Source organism: Pongo abelii, chromosome X (genome assembly GCF_028885655.2).
Source record: "Pongo abelii isolate AG06213 chromosome X, NHGRI_mPonAbe1-v2.0_pri, whole genome shotgun sequence".
NCBI classification, from domain to species: domain Eukaryota; kingdom Metazoa; phylum Chordata; class Mammalia; order Primates; family Hominidae; genus Pongo; species Pongo abelii.
The window spans coordinates 159,218,013-159,238,433 of record NC_072008.2 but is presented as its reverse complement, the minus strand read 5'-3'; the positions used below and the strand labels follow the sequence as shown (position 1 = coordinate 159,238,433).

General features: G+C 47.3%; 2 protein-coding genes across 4 annotated transcripts; one reads left to right on the top strand and one right to left on the bottom strand.

Annotated features, from left to right (window-relative positions):
• The first annotated feature begins 7,380 nt into the window (after positions 1-7,380).
• On the top strand, positions 7,381-8,424 carry LOC100457930 (chondrosarcoma-associated gene 2/3 protein). The gene is made up of 2 exons (XM_002832264.4): positions 7,381-7,841; positions 8,052-8,424. The coding sequence occupies exons 1-2, from the start codon at positions 7,579-7,581 to the stop codon at positions 8,119-8,121; spliced, it is 333 nt and encodes a 110-aa protein (XP_002832310.4). The 5' UTR covers positions 7,381-7,578; the 3' UTR covers positions 8,122-8,424.
• A 6,426-nt stretch (positions 8,425-14,850) lies between these two features.
• On the bottom strand, positions 14,851-18,422 carry LOC100458539 (melanoma-associated antigen 6). 3 transcript variants are annotated; one of them, XM_002832268.5, is made up of 3 exons: positions 18,345-18,422; positions 16,482-16,547; positions 14,851-16,401 (listed from the first exon to the last, which is right to left on the bottom strand). In XM_002832268.5, exon 3 carries the CDS (start codon positions 16,334-16,336, stop codon positions 15,401-15,403), a length of 936 nt encoding a protein of 311 aa, XP_002832314.1. In that variant the 5' UTR covers positions 16,337-16,401; positions 16,482-16,547; positions 18,345-18,422; the 3' UTR covers positions 14,851-15,400. The 3 variants fall into 3 exon arrangements, with proteins under 3 accessions (XP_002832314.1, XP_002832312.1, XP_054400227.1); XM_002832266.4 differs by having other exon boundaries at positions 17,909-18,358; XM_054544252.1 differs by having other exon boundaries at positions 18,100-18,358.
• Between the last annotated feature and the right edge of the window lie 1,999 nt (positions 18,423-20,421).

Below are 20,421 nucleotides of genomic sequence, written 5' to 3'. Positions count from 1 at the left end.
TTCCAGGCAAACCTTCAGTGTTGGCACTGTCTGCGTCCCCTCTGCTCTGTGACCTGAGGACACTGACTCAGACCAAGGCCTCACTGCCTGGTTCCTGGAGCTCCTGGTTCCTGGGAGAGGAATGCACGGGCCTTCAGTGTGCAGACTGCAAGCACAGCCACGGATTCCCAGAAGTCTCAGCAGGGTTGGCCAGACTCCACGAGGTCCCCACTCTGCTTGGGTGGAGGGTCCCCTCTGTGCTCACTCAGGGCCCTCACCTTTCTCCTTGCAGGGCCTAATCCCGCCCTTTTGCTGGCTTGAGAATCTCTCATGTCAAGAACTCACATCCCTGATATGGTACAGAAGGAGACGAGGGGACCCACATCTGGCCATACATGACCAGGTCCTCCCGCGAAGGACAACGAGAGATGTCCAAATTCATTGGAGTCCAGGTGTCCTGGGTGACGAGCCTGCTTGGTCTTCACGTCCACTCCCGGCAGGGCCTGAGACCCTCCCTCTACTGACCTGAGTCCAGCCCCTTCAGACCAAGGCCTCCCCTTCCCTGACATCAAAGATCCCAGGATAATGGAGGGACTTCAGCTGACAGCCCTGCCCAGGGTCTCTGAAGTAACTGCAGGCGCAGGGCAGATTTCTATGGGGCCCCCCGTCTGCATTCTGGCCCAGGGGTACCCTCAATCCTACCTCAGGCTCCCCACCTGGATGCTGGGCAGATCCTAGAACCACTGCATCTGTCGACCACATGGGGGCCCCTGTGTTGACCTGAGTCACCTTCTGAAAACAAGGTCCTCAACTCCCCGAGATCTGGAAACAGAAGTGAGGAGGGGCCACATCCTGTTACCCCCACGTGCGCTGTCCAGGGCTGACCCCTTTGGTTCTAGGGTGAGGCTTCTGATGGCCTCCTGTGGGTTACTCATCTTTACTCCTGCCGGGGACTGCCCTTCCTCAACCCCCAACCCCCTGAAGTGAGCAGACAGCTCCTCTTTACACCAACACCTTATCTCCCTGAGGGTTCCCCAACCTCCTGCCTGTGGTACAAATCAGATTGCCACTTAGGGCCATCCCTGATCAGGTTCCCCCAGAGCTAAGAACAAGGGACAGCCAGACTCTGTGGCATCCCTTCTTTCTGGGCCGGGGGTATCGCCAGTCCTCATGAAGGGGGCACACCTTGGGTCCGGCAGATCCTGGGATTCCTCCCTCTGCTGACCTGAAGTCCCAGCCCTCAGACCACAGCCCTCAACTCTGTCACCCTGAAGGCGCAATGAGCACGAGGCACATTCGGCCACTGTGCCCAGGATCCCCCAGCCCAAGGTTGCCACTGATCTGGACTCCAAGGTCCCCTAAGTCCTCCCTCTTCTTCCTCCCCTTGACTCCTCGCAGGGCTGGGCCCCAACCCCCTGCTGAAGTGGGTCTGCATCCCTAGGATTCCCGTAGCCGAATGAAAAGGTGCCTCAGTTTGAGACAGGGGTCCAGTGGGCCCCCTGTCCTGGCATGCTGGGTCCCCTAAGGACTCCACTGTCTTCCAGGAGGGCCTGGGCCCTTCCTCTGCATCCCAAAGGCCATACTCACGATACCCAACCCCCTCCCTCCCTTAGCCGTAGATGTGAACGTCAGGATCCGCGTGCTTCGCCGCCATTCCTGGAGCTTCCGTGGGTTGATTGCAGGGGCAAAGCCCGGATTCTGCCAGGATGGTGGTGGGGGAGGGGATGGGAATGGGTTTGGGGGTAGGGTTGGTGTTGGGGGATGGGATTGGTAGTGAGGGTGGGGGGTGGGTTGCCCTCAGTCCCCTCTCGGGGTCCTGACCTTGATTCCTGGCTGAGTCTGGGCCCTGGGCACTTCTAACCAGCCCTGCCCTGGTCACAGAAAGCTCTTATGCCAGAGTTCCCCGTGGTTAAAGCGGCGGGGCGTGGCGGGGTGAGGTGGTGGCGACTCAGCCTGAGAAGTCTTCCCCTGCGCAGTGGTCCAGGCCCGGCAGCAGAGGCAGCGCTGGATTATTGGGGGCCCTCTGCCTGGGGTGAGGCCCGCCTCAGTCCTCCCTCAGCATCTTACCTTGCCTCCTCCCAGAGCCTGGGCCTGCTTCCCTCCGCCGACTTCAGGCCGTTGCTCAGGGCGAGAATCTCGCTGTCCTCTGACCCCCAATGCGCAAGTCAGTGGCGTCACATCCGGGCCCCGTGACTTCCCTGGGTTCACGGCAAGGGTGGAACCGGATTCTGCCCGGATGGGGATCTGGATGGGGGTGGGGGTAAGCATGAAGATGGTGTTGGGGTAGGGGTAGGGATTGGGACGGGGATCCTGAGGCTGTAGATCCTGGTGGGGTCGGGGGAGTTGGGGGTGGGAGGGGCCTTTGGTCATCCCTCAAGGTGCTGACTTGGATGCCTGGCCGAGCCTAGACCGCCATCCTCTGCCGATTGTGTCTGCTCCCCTCAGACCAAGTCTCTGACTCTGAGTCGGCCCGAAGTGGCATTGGGGGGAGGGGTGCGGTCTGGGTGACATCATTGCCTGTGTTTACCAGGGCTGACAAGAGGGGCTGAGCTGGATTCTGTGGTCCCACTATGTGGGTGAGGGTGGATCCTCAGTCCTCACTCAGGAGGGTCCTCTTCCTCACTCCTGGCTGTTTGATGAAGGAATGGGTGGGAGATGCTCTGTTTCTGTCACCTCTGAGCATTTGCTCATCTGCACCCCTTGTAGAGAATGGCTGCGAGTCCCAGGCCAGGTGCTCCCTGCAGGGCGGGAGCTCCCGCGATTATAGTGACCTCTGGGAGAGGACGCACACCTTCCCACGGGGGCTTCTCCCCCGCCAGAGCTACACTTGGCAAACCTTTGGTCCTAAATGATTTATTCTCTGAATTGAAGAAATAGGGTTTACATATCTTCTAAGTATATATGTAGGTAGCGATATATATATATTTATTTCTATGAACTAACACCTACCCTTAGTATGCATGATTCAGTCTGATATCCTAATCTACTCCTATTCCAGTCTTTGTGTTCTGTTGAAAGAATTTTTTTAAAAAACATAATTCCTCTCCCACTACGTTGGCTTCAGGTTGTTATTAGCAGAACTCTGGAGCCATGCTGCCTTAACAAACCCAATTTTCCTGGTGTCCTGCTATTACCTAGGGCTCTTGGCATCGTGTTTTCAGGGGCTGCCTCAGATTGTGCAATGAAGTGAAGTGGAAAATTTAAAACTTTTATTCTACCCATTCTGTCATCTGCCGTCTAGGCAGGCTACAAACCTCCCCAACATCTCTGCCGCTAACCCCCTCCAACAGACACTGCAAGTGTCACACACAAGTACCAGCTCAACACAGTCTCCAGTCTCACTCTGGGCTTTCCCTGTTTTGTTGCGTAGATTTTCTTGCTGATACTGGTTTTTTACTTTCTGTTTCCATTCTATAAATTTACAGGGTTGATTTGGGAAGCAGAGCACAGCAGCCCAAATTTGCTTGTAATGTCGGCGGCTGCAGGTAAGGCACTAAATTGTAAATAATTTAAGCTGAGTTTACATGTTTACACTGTTGTGTTCCCCAGGAATGAATATGTTATACTCCTCTATGGATTTCAAGCTCTTTTTTTCTGAATATGTCAGTATACTTCGATAGTTGCCTCTATAAACAACTTATACATTTGTATTAGACTGCTATTCAGGTGATTTTTGGATTTTGTTGCTATTGCAAATGGCATATTGTCTGTTAATTGTGGTAGTTAGTTATTGCTTTCGCGAGGTGAAGATTTTGATTTTGCTGTAGTAATCTGTTGCACACCTCATTCTGAAGGCCGATGCACTTGAATATTCCACATACCTTTTCCTTCTTTGAATTTTCAAGATCGATAATGGTATTATCACTAAACATTACATGTTTTTCCAATATTCATACCACTTACTCATTTTGGTACTTATAGCTCTTTGTGTCTCAATCCTGATTTCAAATGTAGAGATAATAGGCTACATCTACTTCTCGTTCCTGACTTGAATGATAATTCTTCGAACATTCGACATTTAAGTATGTTTGCTGTTGATTTTAGGAAATGGAAGTTCTCTTCCAGTATAGGTTACCTAGATATTTTCTTTTTTACCATGAATTCATATTAAATTTATTTAAAAAGCTTTTTCTGTACCCGTTGGCAGGATCAAATTTTTTTCTCTTCCATTTTGTATGTAAGGAATCACAATGAAACAGATTTTTTTTCTAATGTTAAATCATATTTTATTTCCTTGGGCAGAGCCTGTTTATTCGTTTAATATACTACTAATTTATGTAGGATATTTACTGCTGTGTAAGAGAGCTTACTTGATGTGTTCTTTTTCCGTCAGGGGAGGTATGTGGTCCTCATCTGGTTTTTAAATCCAGGAGGGCTAGCCTGGGAGAACGAATTGAACAATTGTCAATCTTTTGTATGTTCTGGAAGAGTTGATATAAGGTGGTGGTTAGATTTCCCTGATCATTTGGTAAAATTGGCCTCCAAAGCTGTCTAACCTGGAATGTTTGAGGGTGGCTTGAGCTTTGAATATTGTACAGTTTCTGTTTGTATAGTTAAAGTTTTCTTTTCCTCTTTGGATCAGTTTGGTTACTTATTTATTTTATTTCTACAAAGTGGTCAGTTTCATTTAGGATTTCACTTTTAGTGGCATATTTATGATAAAAAAGTTTTATTAGGGAAAGCCTTCACACATACAGAATAACAGAAACTAATATAATGAACCCAGGATACTTGATACCGAGCATGAGCATCTTTAAATACACAGCAAATCTGGTTCCAGTTAAACACTCGTCTACCTGCATATGAGCTGCTGGAATAATATGGAGCAAATCTAAGGCATTACACCATTTCATCTCTAAATAACTTAATATGCATTTTTAAAAGATAAGGATTTTTTTAAAAACAAAAAGCCGATAGTTTTCATATCTAAAAAATTAAATAAATGATTATCAAATGTTCAACTATTTTACGTACTTATCCGGCCAACTTATACTTTATAAAATATATATTTCTTTGATGGAGTACAAAATGTGTTAACTTTTCCCCCCACTTGCTTCACTGTGGTGGTTTCATATACCTATTATACAGCTAGGGGTGTGTGTGTGTGTGTGTGTGTAACATTCTACCTGCTGTCCCGTGATTCTCCAACCTCTTAAGTTACTTTTAAACTTTACATACATTAAGCTTCACTCTTTGTGCTCTAAAGATCTGTGGGTTTTGACAAATGCCTCGTGCCCTTGTCTTAGTCCGTTTGGGTTTCCATAACAAAAATAGTGCAGACTGGGTGGCTTATAGACAACGCAACTTTATTTCTCACATTCTGGAGGTTGGGAAGTCCAAGATCAAGGGGCTGGCAGATTTCATGTCTGGTGGAGTCCTGCTCCCTAGTTTATAGACAGCTGCCTTTTCCCTAGATCCTCACATGCAAGAAGGGGTAAGGGATCTCCGTGGAGTCTGTTTTATAAAAACACTAATCCCATTCATGAGGACTCTGCTCTCATGATCTAGTCATTCTCCAAATACCCCACCTTTTGCCTAATACCATCACCTTGGTATTTCAGCAGATGAATTTTGTGGCAACACAAATATTCAGACCAAAGCAAGCATGCAACCACCATTGCAGTATTATGCATATGAGTTTCACTGCCCTGATAAATCCCTTGTGCTTGTCGGATAAACTCCATGGCCACCACTGATAGGTTTTTCATCTTTATAATTTTGCATTTTCCAGAATGTCATATAAGTAGAATCTCATACTATGTAGCCTTTTTAGACTGGTTTCTTTCACTTAGCATAATGAACTGAAGAGTCATGTATAACTTTGTGTGGCTTGGAACTTATTCCTTTTCATTGAGGAGTAGTAGTATCAATGTCTGGTTAATCATATATATATATATATGGATATATATTTATATCCATTCACCAAATGAAATACATTTTGGATGCTTCTATTTTTGGTGATTATGAAATAAGGTGTTGTATACATTCATAAACAAATTTTTATGTAGACATAAGTTTTCAAATCAATTGGGTAAATTGATTGAGTATGGCTGCTGAATCTTGTGCTAAGTCTATTTTCATTTTTTTAAGAAAACGCCAAACTGTCTTCCAAAGTGGCTGTACCGTTTTGCATTTCTACCAGCAACGAAGGAGAGTTTCTGTTGCTCCACATCTTCACTGGCAATTGTTCTTGGTTTTGTTTGCTTTGTTTTGCTTTTTTACGGATTTTGGACATTCTAGTAGGTGTGTAGTGGTATCCCATTTTAGTACACAATTATCTAATGCCAAAGGGTGCTCAGTACTTTTATTATGCTTATTTGCCATCTGTATATCTTCTTTTGTGTAGTGTGTGTTCAGATCTTTGACTATTTTCATTTTTTTCTATCATTGAGCTTTAAGAATTCGTATATATTGTAGAGACAAGTTCTTTATCACATATGTGTACCACAGATGTTTTCTGCTAGACTGTGGCTTCTGTTTTCATTCACTTAACATTGTCCTTTGAAGAGCATAAGAGTTTTATTTTAATAAAATCAACTTGGCAAATTTTTCTGTCCTTGATCTTGCTTTTGGTGTTGACTTTAAAAACTCATCACCAAACTCAAAGTTATGTGGATTTTCTCTTATGCTTTCTTATAGAGGTTGTATTGTTTTTGCATTTTTCATTAGACCTATGATGTATCTTGAGTTAGTTTTCATGGAATATGTAAGGATATGTCTAGGTTATTATAATTTGTGTATAGATGTCTAATTGTTCAGGCACCTTTTATTGGAAAACCTGTACTTTCACCATTATTGCCTTTGTTGTGAATCACCTGACTATATGCGTGCAGGTCTATTTCTGAGCTCTATTCTGTTTTATTCGTCTATGTGTCTATTCTTTGCTAATGCTTATGTCCTCCACCAAATTCATATTTTGAAGCCCTCAGCCCCAGGGTGTCAGTATTTGGAGATGAGGCTTCTAAGGAAGCGATTAATGTTAAAAGAGGCCATAAGGGTGGGACCTTGATCCCATAGAATTAGTGTGGTTATAAGAAGGGAGAAGAGACAGAAGAAAGTACTTTTGTGCCTACATGACCTTTCTCTGTCTCTCTCTTTCTTTCTCTCTCTCTCTCTGCACATGCACAGAGGAAAGGCCAAGAATGGACATATTAATAAAGGGCCATCTACAAGCCACGAATAAGGCCATCACCAGAAACCAACCCCGCCAGTCCTTGATCTAGGACTTCCAGACTTCAAAACTGTGAAAAATAAATAAATTTCTGTTGTTTTAGCTACTCAGTCAATGGCATTTTGTAATGGCAGCCTGAGCTGACTTAAGACATAACCTCAGGTAACACAATTTTTTTTTGTTGTTGTTTCCTCCTAGAAAAAAAAAAAAAAGTAACTTTGACATTTAAAGTCTGTAGTTCATTTTGAGTTACATTTCTGTATGGTGCAAGATATGTGAAATGGCTGGTATTATGTGTCAACTTGTCTAGGCTATACTGCTCAGCTGTGTGGTCAAACAGTAGTCTAGATGTTGCTGTGAAGGTATTTTGTAGATGTGATCAACATTTACAATCAGTTGACTTTAAGTAAAGCAGTTTAACTTCCGTAATGTGGATGGGCCTCATCCAATTAGTTGAAGGTGTTAAGAGAAAAGACCAAGGTTTCCTGGAAAAGGAATTCTCCCACAAGACTAACATAATAATGTCGTGTGAGTTTCTAGCCTGCTGGCCTGCCTTCACTGTCCTGGAGGAGGCATGGAGAGACCAGGTGGACTGGAGTAGACTGTTGAGAGACTCTGGTCTGGTGAAGATGTCCAGGAAACCACGAGCCTCCAGGCCATTGTCCAACAACCACCCACCAACACCAAAGAGGCGAGGAAATGGAAAGCATCTTCTCAACCCTGGCCCAGAAGCCCTATCAAAGTGAAGGGCCCACCCAAGCTCTAACTCCTACCCTGTCCTCCCCTGGCACAACCCCCACCCCAGCCTGCACCATTTCTCTATGAAGCCCCTGTTCTCACCCCTCCTCCATCCTCTTCCCCAAACCAGTGCCCTTCTTTGATCTCCCTGTTGTCCTTCCAGGTTCCCAAGACAACCCGGAAGGGAAAAGGGACCCGTCAAGGAAGTTCCAGGAACAAAAGGCTCTCCCTAAAAGACCACCGCTTCAAAAAAAACCTGAGGAATGGAGTGGGTCAACACTATCCAGCCACTCTGACCAGTCGAAAGAGGAACTCCATCAAAATGCGCCACAGCAGGACCACAAGGGCAAGGAGACCACCACCTTCTCCAGTCTCTCTTTGGGCAGCCAGTAATTCCCGGGCAAGGCCAGAGACTTCAAGGCTATCTGAAAAGTCTCCAGAGGTCTAACCCCAGATAAATAGCCAACAGGGTGTAGAGTACATTTTACACCCCAAAGGGTATGCCCCATGGTGATGAAAATAAAGTGAACATGTTGCAAAATGATGTGTGTGTCTGTGTGTCTCAAATGGTAGGGGTAGGGAGTAAGGGGGAAGAGGTGGGAGTGTGGGAAGGGAAGGGGGGATCCTCTACAATTTCTCTAATTCAACTTGCTCTTCGTTCTTTGGTTTCCTAGGGTGAAAGTTTTGGTTATTGATTTTAGATTTCATTTTCTTTTTTTTTTTTTTCTTTTATTTATTTTTTTTTTTCTTTTTGGTAGAATAATTTCTTTTTCTTTTTCTTTTTTTTTTTCACCTGTAAACAGTTTTTATTAAATTTAACCTAGTGCTTCTCTTTTTTTTATTCTTCTTCTTCTTCTTCTTCTTTAGGTTTTATGGTACGTGTGCGCAATGTGCAGGTAAGTTACATATGTATACATGTGCCATGCTGGTGCGCTGCACCCACTAACTCGTCATCTAGCATTAGGTATATCTCCCAATGCTATCCCTCCCCCCTCCCCCCACCCCACAACAGTCCCCGAAGTGTGATGTTCCCCTTCCTGTGTCCATGTGTTCTCATTGTTCAATTCCCACCTATGCGTGAGAATATGCGGTGTTTGGTTTTTTGTTCTTGCGATAGTTTACTGAGAATGATGATTTCCAATTTCATCCATGTCCCTACGAAGGACATGAACTCATCATGTTTTATGGTTGCATAGTATTCCATGGTGTATATGTGCCACCTTTTTTTAATCCAGTCTATCATTGTTGGACGTTTGGGTTGGTTCATTTTCTAATATAAACATTTAAAATATGCTATACATTTCCCTCAAGGACACACTTTAGCAGAATCACACTTTTTGTATGTATATTTTTACTTTCATTCAACTTAATGTATTTTTAAAATTCTCCTAGACTCCCTCTTTGACCCATAGGTTATTTAGGAGCATATTTTAACATTTCCAATATTTGGGCATTTTTCAGATATCTTGGTGTTTGGTTTTGAGTTTAATTATATTATGGTCTAAGAAGAGGCTTTCTATTATTTCTATTCTTTTCAGTTTGTAAGCTTTGTTTGATGGCCCAGAATACCATCTATCTTGGGAGATATTCCATGCACACTTGAGAGGATTGTTTATTCTGCTATTGTTGAATGTGTTGCTTTTCTTATTGTTTTATTTAGTCAGAGTAGTTAATGGTGCTTTTCAGTTCATCTATATCCTTCCTGGTTTTCTGCTTACTTTTTCTCCTAAGTACTGAGAAACAAATCAAAGAGTTTTGACAAATGTTTAGTCCCATGAAACCACAACCACAGTGAAGGTGCAAAATATATTCATCATCCCCAAAAGTTTCTTCCTGTCTTCTTGCTGTGAAACCATCCCTTCAGTAGAAGTGATCCAAGGTGAGCAGAAGTGAGCATCTGCTGACCATGACCATTTTCCCTACTAACAAAGGCAGGTGGGCACAGAGAGCAGCAGTTGCTTTCACACACAGGCAGCATCCAGGAAGAAAACCAGATCGATAGTGTCACAGAAGGAGAGCTTTCTGGCCTGGACACAGGCTGTCACTCCCTTTCTTGCACACTGCCAGTCCCCAGGTCTGGCTCTGCCTTCCTGGCCTCCCTGGCTCAGATGGGCGATTCACACCACCTCTCCATCTCCACCCACTCCCTACAGACTGAATTAAGGGCCTTGCCACTTTCTTTTGTTTTGTTGACTTGGTGTTTCCTCAGCATATATTCAATAAAAGTTTTCTGTAGGAATGAATAAGTGCATGAAATGAATGAAAGTACCAGGCATGGGAATTCTTTGATTCAAATTATGGAGTCTGCCCCTCCTGGGCCTCCTGCCTACATGAAGAAACCCACACTTCCTTCACCTGTGCTCACCTGAGTTCAGAAACCCTGTGGAAACTACCACGGAGAGGGTCACTGCAGACGCCTTCTCCCCAGGCCCAAACACTGTCATGGAGGTGAGGATGCTCCCAACAGGATGCTCCCTGTATTGGACCCCACATGTCCCCATCAGTTTAACAAGGAAAGCTGCCACCTCCACTGCCTTGCCATACAACCTGCTCACGTACACACCTTGGGCCAGCCCCATACCCGAGACACTGTCAGCTGGCAACATAGGCCAGCGATCACTGCCCTAGGACACCTGTCCCCTTCTGTGCCAAGGGTTCAGAAGCCACAGAAGGCTATCTGAGACACAGTCGCCACCTGGACCATTTTCAAGGCACGTCCACAGCCAATCCTTCATCTGCAGAGTCTGAGCTGACTAGTCCCAGGGCACTCTTCCTCCCATTTCTCCTCCATGCAGCCCCACTGCCCCTTTCAACTGCTCGTAGGCATTCCTGGCCTGTCTCGGCAGTTGGTCATCAGTCAGCAACCCACTCACATAGCCCAGCCTCTATGGAGGGGCCCCAGGGGATAAAACACCAGCCCCCGGCAGACACGAAGACAGCTCCCACATCTGGGACGCTGGTGAAGGTGCAAAGGACCACTGGAGTGTTCAAGAGAGGTAGCTGGCCCAGAATGACGCAGGGAGTCAGCCAAGCTCTTCCTGAGAGAGGGAAGGGGATTCTGAGGGCGGGAAGGTTGACCAGCACAGCCCTGGTGCACTCAGCCACCAGGCCTGCCCACTCAGACCACAGGGCCCCCTCCAGCTGGTGATGATGTTGCCGGGATTTCCCAAGCCCATTCCTATTCATTGTCCTGTCCTCCCTCCTCCCTTCCCCCTTCTCTCCCTCAGGCCCCTGACCCCACCGGCCTGAACTCTGGATTTAGAGCTCGGAGTTCCAGCCTGCCTGGGGTTCTGTGGACTTGATTTCGCATGTGGTCTCTCTCATGGACGCTAGCAACGGCTCTCCCCGGGATCCTCCCCGGATCCTCCCTCACGGGCTAAGGGTCTCCTGTCTGCTCTCATTACCTGGCTCCCCTTCAGTCTGACCAAATCCTTCTCAAAGCAGAGAAGAAATGTCCTGTCCACATTTCAGAATTTTAAATCAATTGTGATTTTTATGAGAATTTCAATTGGTACAGCATTTTTGTAATAACATTTTAGAAATATTTTAAATGTTAAACTATTTTCACCCTTTCACTTTAACCCAATGTCCATGTTAATATATCCTTCTTATAAGAAAACCATGTCTGCCTAAAAATTCATATTCAGTGATGTTGATTTTATTGTAGTTATCATACAGCAAATGGGAAACAACTTATGTGTCCATTAGGAAGAAATAGTTTAATTAATTGTGGTGCATGCCTACTTTAGAATTATAGAAAGTGGTTTCAAAGGTGAGACAGATCTACCTATCTATCTATCTATCTATCTATCTATCTATCTATCTATCTGTCTATCATCTATCTACTGTTGTGGAAAGATCCTACATCCAGTTTATAAAGTGATAAAAGAATATCAGTATGTATATCATTGTTCTTGTATATTAAATAAAAACGATATATTGTTATAGTTTATCTGTCAGTGAAAAGCCTAGAGTCAGCAGTAAAATAATATACAACACTGTTAATTGTGGTGACCTCTGAGGGGGTGGTGGGGGTGGTGGGCGTTGTTAAATGTGGAGGAGATTTGTAAAGGGGAAAATTGTGAATTATCTACATTTCTATAATTTTTGCAATAAGAATATGTACAATACTACATTTTAAATAAAAAATATTTAAACCTGACAAACAGAAATACTAGCCATGTCAGTTTAAGCAATTGCTAGCTGTTGCAACAGAACAACCATGAATGGCTTGCCACAACACAAGTTTATTTTATGTGCAAAGAAATTCTGATGCAGTTTGCCAGGGGCCTCCACTCGCACATGACCCAGGAATCCAAGCTGCTTCCACCTTGTGATTCCATCATCTCAAGATGAAGCTGCCATGTTTGCTAGTGAAAGCGGAGAGAAAGCGTGGAAATGGCACACTGGCTCCCACATGCCTGGATGTGACAATGCTTCTGCTCCTATATTGGTATAAAGGAAATGTCACATGATCCTAACTGCAAGGACTTTACTGTTCCCATGTGTCCAGGAAGGAGACAGAGACAAAATGTGTGTGAGTACCATACCCTCCCCCATAGTAGGTGCTCAACAAAAGCAACTGTGATGATTTGGTATTACACTACCCTTCTCATTTCTAGGAGGAGCTTCTGAGAAGGCCAAATTTGCCGTGACATTCTCCACCTTTTTCCAGTGTCAAATATGTAACTGATGTTTTCAAATATACGATCACAACTAACTGCCCAAGAATCTTGAAAGTCTCAGCAGGAAGGCTTCCCTTTGCAATACCCTGTAATCCTTAGTAGGCTGAGCGTTTTTCCTCCATTTGATTCCTGGTCAAAATGTTAACCTGTGAATTTCCGCTACCCTCCACAAGCCTGAACACCTGTCGAATGCCTGTAGGCACAATAAAGGCCAGTATTTTCCCGTGGAGCAGGTAAACAGACAAGAAACAGAAGGCTGCTTAGTTATTCCTCTTTCATTAGAGTTGACATGTTTTCAAGGAATCGTTTTTAAACTCCTGGAGGACTCCAGAAATTTAGGAATTCAGCCTCAGTAAGTAGATGTTCGTTCCACTGGGATTTCCCAAGGTTTTTCTCATCTAATACTCATGAGAGACGGTTTGCTCTTTGACCATTTATCTGTGCATGTATTCAGAGGTGAATTCCAAAAGGACGCCCTGTGAAAGTCCGATTTCAAGTATCAAGGTGGTTCCAAATTCCTCTAACTTCAGGGTGACATCACACAAGAACCCTTAGATAATACGGCGAAACAGACTACTCAGCCCTTTCAGAAAACAGTTAGAGAGTGTGTTGAAGACAACCAGAGTGGTAACCAGGTGTCTAAACGTCACTGTCCCCATGTGAATTTTTATATCAAAAGGATTGTTGATATCATATGGCTTCCTGGGTGAGAGACGGCACAGCCAGAGGACTTCTACTGTGAGAAGGAATGCTCCCTGTCAGGAGGTGAGCAGGGGATTCTGGGCTGTTCTGTGGGGACGAGTGAGGAGCTGATCAGCAGGCCCTATAAGTTCCGGAGTCAGACAGGACACATGGAAGTGACCCGGGGAAATGTGCTGTAGTTCTGAAAGTGCTGGGGCTGGACAGAAGTGAACACATCTTGCCAGTGTCAGCTCTCAGGGAACCCAGCGCACACCAGCCCCAAATGGTGTTTGATTCTCATTGTCGCATTCTCCAGGCCTGCTTCATTATGCTGGCCTCGAGGTCCTTCTTTTTGTCACCTGAGAGACATGGCGCAGTGCTGAGAAGAAAGATGAAGTACCTGTCAGGAGGTCAGCCTCGGGCTGGGAGAAGTGGGAACAGCACGGGCTCTAAAGGAATTCACAACAGGGGTCTGCATTGTGAGCCTTGGATTCTTCATCTGTAAGCAGATGTGATAAGGCCTGTCTAGTAGGACAGTTGGAGTGTATGCAACGCAGGTGAAGCACCTGGCTCCGGGCCTGGTACAAATTAGGAGTTTAACAAATGGCGGATGGCTGTTATTTCCAGTATTTTTTAACCCAAGGCCCTAACACTCTGGGATTTTGTTGTTGCTGTCGTTGTTCTCCAGGACTTACCAGAGAATATACAGCTCAATAGGACATGGAATAATTAGCCCAAAAAGGAAGCTTCTTCCATAAAATTCAGTTAAGTATTTCCTCTCAGAGAATGCACTTCAAAATTTGGGTGTGCAGGAGTTCTGCCCAGCCAGGTGCAGCTCAAAGCTCCTACAATCTGTGTCAAAGACCAACTGCTTCTTTCTCTCCCAGCTGCTTTCCCACCCAAACCACCATTTTCATCCATTTTCTTACCATCCAAAATCTAGCCCGTGCTTACAATTGGTCAAATTGCACTTGAGATAACCTAGTTAGGATGCCTTTTTAATGGAGTCAGCTCTGGCTCTCCCTGCCCGGCAGAAAAGCACCTGGCCAGTGGCTCCTGGGCCACCCTTCCCGGGAAATTCAGCCTCATCGCTCAGGAAACCCTTGCAGATGATGGGCGTCCATCACCTAGATCTTGGGCTGTGTTCAACAGCAGTGGGACAAAAGCAGAGGACACCTTCCATTCCTGCCTGAGGTAGAGATTCCTCTCTGTTCATCCCCCATTCGAAAGAAACTGCTCAGAGTTGCTTTCCATTCCAGGCTTTTCCCTCACACTCTGAGAATCTGGCTCTGGACCCACCCAGCTTCATTGAGAGTCAGCCCCTTCAGAAGGAACTGAAGTTTCCCAAAGCCCAAAATGCCCCAGCTCAGGGCACTGACACTCCACAACTCTCACCCGGAGCCCCACACCCTCACCCCTCTCTTACATTTCCTCTACATCTTACAGGACTTCTCACCACCTTAGTTATATGACTGCAGGTCCTAGGCTCTACAACCCTATGGGTAGGCGTGAGTCTGGCTTACCTTAGCATCCCCACTAGTAACCCAGGGCCTCCCACAGAGCAGACGCTGAGTGAATGGGAAAGAAACGAGCCAGTGAACAGGAAGAATTATTTATTCAGATTTAATTTCACTTGCATTCTCAAAGAAGTCAAGGAAATCCAGGTTTGCATATTTGTTTAATTTTACAGAATAGATTGAGGTACACGGCAAGAATTAACTATCTTTTGATTTCTTGAGTTATCTCATGTATGTTATTGCTAATTCGCTCACAATTTTAAGCAAATACTTTTTCCACTGCTATTATTATGTCACAATTCACAAAATGGAATGGATTTCCCAATCTGAATAAAAAACAAGACTCTTACTCCTAAACTACATCAACAGCACTATGTGTGACTACTGTCATTCATAAACCTGGATGCTGAAGCTCATTCAACCATCCGTTAAAAGGAACATTTGAACAATTCCAACAGGAAACAAAGATCAATCTCAAAGTCATCCAATAGAACAGAAACCCACTACTAAGAATGCTGACTGCTCACTTCAGAGAGTGAAGAATGGGCCTCATGTCACACGAGGCAGTGGAAACTAACGGATGGGGCCCCGGAAGGTGCACTGGCCCTGGCTGCAACTCGTGCTCAGACTCACTCTTCCCCCTCTCTCAAAGCCCACTCATGCAGGGCTGGGTAGGAAATGCGAGGTCCTCCACTGATCTTTAGCATATGGTGCAGGACTTTCACATAGCTGGTTTCAACGAGGGCCCTTGGACCCCACAGGAACTCGTAGCATGCAGGATCACTGCCGGGCACCTGCCGGTACTCCAGGTAGTTTTCCTGCACGAAATATTGGGTGAGCAGCTTCTTGGGATCCCCGAAGACACTGTCTTCCCTCCCCTCAAACACCTCTAACACACTCAGCTCCTCCCAGATTTTCTCCTCAGGGGCACAGTCGCCCTCTATTGCGATTATGGCCAGGACGATTATCAGGAGGCCTGCCTTGGGCATGATCTGATTGTCACCCAGCAGGCCATCGTAGGAGAGGCCCAGGCAGGTGGCAAACATGTACAAGTGGCCGATGGGGTCCACTTCCATCAGCTCGATGCCAAAGACCAGCCGCAAGGAATCGGAAGCTTTGCTGAAGATCACAGGAAAGAAGTACTTCCAATTTCCGATGACACTCCCCAGCATTTCTGCCTCTGTGACCGGCTCCCTGGCTCGATACTTGAGGAGCAGAAAATGAACCAACTCGGCCACTTTCCTACTGAGTGCTGCTTGGAAGCCCGACTCCAGGTCAGGGAAGGTGCTTGGCCCCTCCTCTTCTTGGTTGCTGGAGTCCTCATAGGATTGGCTCCAGAGAGTGGTGGTGGGGAGGCTGGAGGCTCCCTGAGGACTCTGGGGAGGATCTGGTGACTCAGCAGCAGGCACCTCCCCCGGGGTGACTTCAACTAGAGTAGAAGAGGAGGAGGCAGCCTCCTGCTCCTCAGTAGCAGGAGCCTGCGCACCCACCAGGCCCAGGGCCTCTCCTCGGGCCTCAAGGCCTTCTTCAGGCTTGCAGTGCTGACTCCTCTGCTCAAGAGGCATGATGACTCTGGTCAGGGAAGCAGGTGGGAGTGTGGGCAGGAGCTGGGCAATGGAGACCCACAGGCCTGGGGAGAGAGGGAGCGTGTGAGAGACCTCAGCTGAGAACTGAACTGAACCCTGGAGGCTCTAACAAAGGCTTACTTACAGATCTTCTCCTTCAGTGCTCCTCCGGGGGCCTCCGGTCCTCCACGTCACCCTGTCCCCTCAGAACCTGAAGGAGGAAGTGAGAGGGCACCTCAGGGTACAGCCGGCCAGCGCATGCTGAGGCTGCAGGACTGAAAGTATTGAGGGTGAGGCCAGGCGCTCTGGAGTCCATGTGTTCTGGGGCAGGTGGGGCCCTTGGTTTGAATCCAAGGCAAACCTTTACCGTTGGCACTATCTGAGCCCCCTCTGCTCTGTGACCTGAGGACACTGCCTCAGACCAAGTCCTCCCTGCCTTGTTCCTGGAGCTCCTGATTCCTGGGAGAGGAATCCACGGGCCCCCAATGTGCAGACAGCAAATGCAGCCACGGATTCCCAGAACTGTCAGGAGGGTTGGCCAGACTCTGTGAGGTCCCCACTCTACTGGGGTGGAGGGTCCCCTCTGTGCTCACTCAGGGCCCTCACCTTTCTCCTTATAGGGCCTAATCCCTCCCTTCTGCTGGCCTGAGAATCTCTCATGTCAAGAACTCACATACCCGATATGGCACAGAAAAACATGAGGGGACCCACATCTGGCCATACATTCCCAGGTCCTCCCGAGAAGGACAACGAGAGATATCCAAATTTATTGAAGTCCACGTGCCCTGGGTGAGGAGACTGCTTGGTCCTCACCTCCACTCCTAGCAGGGTCTGAGAGCCTCCCTCTACTGCCCTGAGTGCAGCCCCCTCAGACCAAGGCTTCCCCTTCCCTGACATCAATGATCCTAGGATAATGGAGGGACCTCAGCTGACAGCCCTGCCCAGGCTCTCTGAGGTAACAAAGAGCAGGAGCAGGGCAGATTTTTATGGGGCCCCCAGTCCGCATTCTGTCCCAGGGGTACCCTCAATCCTCCCTCAGCCTCCTCACCTGGATGCTTGGCAGATCCTAGGACCACTGCATCTGTCCACCAGATGGGGGCCCCTTGGGGGTACACCTTGGGCCCTGCAGATCCTGGCATTCCTCCCTCTGCTGACCTGAAGTCCCACTCTTCAGACCACAGCCCTCAACTCTCTTGTCACCCGGAAGGCGCAACGAGCACGGAGCACATTTGGCCACGGTGCCCAGCATCCCCCAGCCCAAGGTTGCCACTGATCTGGACTCCAAGGTCCCCTCAGTTCTCCCTCTTCTTCCTCCCCATGACTCCTCGCAGGGCTGGGCCCCAACCCCCTGCTGAAGTGGGTCTGCATCCCTAGGATTCCCGTAGCCGAATGAAAAGGTGCCTCAGTTTGAGACAGGGGTACAGTGGGCCCCCTGTCCTGGCATGCTGGGTCCCCTCAGGACTCCACTGTCTTCCAGGAGGGCCTGGGCCCTTTCGCTGCTTCCCAAAGGCCACACTCGCGATACCGAACCCCTTCCTTCCCTCAGCCGTAGATGTGAACCTCAGGACTCACGTGCCTGGCCGCCATTCCCGGAGCTTCCGTGATTTGATACCAGGGGCAAAGCCCGGATTCTGCCAGGATAGGGGTGGGGGTGGGGGTGGGAATGGGGAATGGGGGATGGGGGTGGGGTTGGTGTTGGGGGACAGGAATGGTGGTGAGGGTGGTGGTTAAGGCTGCCCTCAGTTCCCTCTCGGGGTCCTGACCTTGATTCCTGGCACAGCGTGGGCCCTGACCTCTTCTAACCAGCCCTGCCCTGGCCACATTAAGCTCTGTCCCCAGAGTTCCCTGTGGCTAAAGCGGCGGGGGTTGGCGGGGTGAGGTAGTGGCGACCCGGCCTAGAAGTCTTCCCCTGCGGGGTGGTCCAGGCCCGGCAGCAGAGGCAGCACTGCATTATTTGAGGCCCTCTGCCTGGGGTGAGGCCCGCCTCAGTCCTCCCTCAGCGTCTCACCTTGCCTCCTCACCGAGCCTGGGCCGGCTCCCCTCCGCCGACGTCAGGCCGTTGCTCAGGGCGAGAATCTCGCGGTCTTCTGACCTCCAATGCGCAAGTCAGTGGCGTCACATCCTGGCAACGGTACTTCCCTGGGTTCCGGGCAGGGGTGGAACCGGATTCTGCCTGGATGGGGATCTGGATGGGGGTGGAGGCAAGCATGAAGATGGTGATGGGGCAAGGGGTAAGGATTGGGACGCGGATCCTGAGGCTGTAGATCCTGGTGGGGTCGGGGGAGTTGGGGGTGGGAGGGGCCTTCGGTCGTCCCTCAGGGTCCTGAAGTTGATGCCTGGCTGAGCCTGGACCGCCATCCTCTGCAGATTGTTTCTGCTCCCCTCAGACCAAGTCTCTGACTCTGAGTCCCCCTGAAGTGGCATTGGGGGGAAGGGCTGTGGTCTGGGTGACATCATTGCCTGCGTTTACCAGGGCTGAGAAGAGGGACTGAGCTGGATTCTGTGGTCCCTCTATGGTGTGGGGGCGGGGGGCGGGGCGGTGTGGACCCTCAGTCCTCACTCAGGAGGGTCCTCTTCCTCACCTCTGGCTGTTGGATGAAGTGATGGGCAGGAGATGCTCTGTTTCTGTCACCTGTGAGCATTTGCACAGCTGCACCCCTTGTAGAGAATGCCTGCGGGTCCCAGGCCAGCTGCTCCCTGCGCGGCAGCTCCCGCGGTTGTAGTGACCTCTGGGAGAAGACGCACACCTTCCACCGGGGCTTCTCCCCAGCCAGAGCTACACTTGGCAAACCTTTGGTCCTAAATGATTTATTCTCTGAATCGAAGAAACAGGGTTTACATATCTTCCAAGTATATGTGTAGGTAGCAATATATATATATTTATTTCTATGAACTAACACCTACCCTTAGTATGCATGATTCACTCTGATATCCTATTCTACTCCTATTTCAGTCTTTGCGTTCTGTTGAAAGAATTTTTTTTTTAAATGTAATTCCTCTCCCACTATGTTGGTTTCAGGTTGTTAATAGCGGAACTCTGGAGTCATACTGCCTTAACAAACCCAATTTTCCTGGTGTCCTGCTATTACCTAGGGCTCTTGGCATCGTGTTTTCAGGGGCTGCCTCAGATTGTGCAATGAAGTGAAGTGGAAAATTTAAAACTTTTATTCTACCCATTCCGTCATCTACCGTGTAGGCAGGCTACACACCTCCCCAACATCCCTGCTGCTAACCCCCTCCAACCAACACTGCAAGTGTCAAACACAAGTACCAGCTCAACACAGTCTTCAGTCTCACCCTGGGCTTTCTCTGTTTTGTTGCGTAGATTTTGTTGCTGATACTGGTTTTTTATTTACTGTTTCCATTCTGTAATTTTCCAGGTTTGATTTGGGAAGCAGAGCACAGCAGCCCAAATTTGTTGTAATGTCGGGGGCTACAGGTAAGGCACTAAATTGTAAATAATTTAAGCTGAGTTTACATTTTTACACTGTTGTGTTCCCCATGAATGAATATGTTATACTCCTCTGTGTATTTCAAGCTTTTTTTACCTGAATATGTCAGTATACTTCGAGAGTTGTCTCTATAAAGACCTTATACATTTTTATTAGACTTCTTTTCAGGCAATTCATGAATTTTGTTGCTATTGCAAATGGCATATTGTCTATTAATTGTTGTAGTTAGTTATTGCTTTCGTGAGGTGAAGATTTTGATTTTGCTGTAGTAATCTGTTGCACACCTCGTTCTGAAGGCCGATGCACTTGAATATTCCACATGCCTTTTCCTTTGAATTTTCAAAATCGATAATGGTATTATCACTAAACATTACATATTCTTCCAATATTCATACCACTTACTCATTTGGGTACTTATAGTTCTTTGTGTCTCAATCCTGATTTCAAACGTAGAGATAATAGCCTACATCTACTTCTCGTTCCTGACGTGAATGATAATTATTCGAACGTTTCACATTTAAGTATGTTTGCTGTTGATTTTAGGAAATGCAATTTCTCTTTGCATATAGGTTAAATACTTTTTTTTTAACCATGAACTCATATTAAATTTCTTTTTTTTAAAATTTTATTTTA

Coding starts and splice junctions, on each gene's coding strand:
- LOC100457930 (XM_002832264.4), top strand. CDS start 7,579: ATGTGGATGGGCCTCATCCAATTAGTTGAAGGTGTTAAGAGAAAAGAC. Junction 7,842..8,051: donor CACCCACCAACACCAAAGAG/GCGAGGAAATGG, acceptor TTGTCCTTCCAG/GTTCCCAAGACAACCCGGAA.
- LOC100458539 (XM_002832268.5), bottom strand. CDS start 16,336: ATGCCTCTTGAGCAGAGGAGTCAGCACTGCAAGCCTGAAGAAGGCCTT.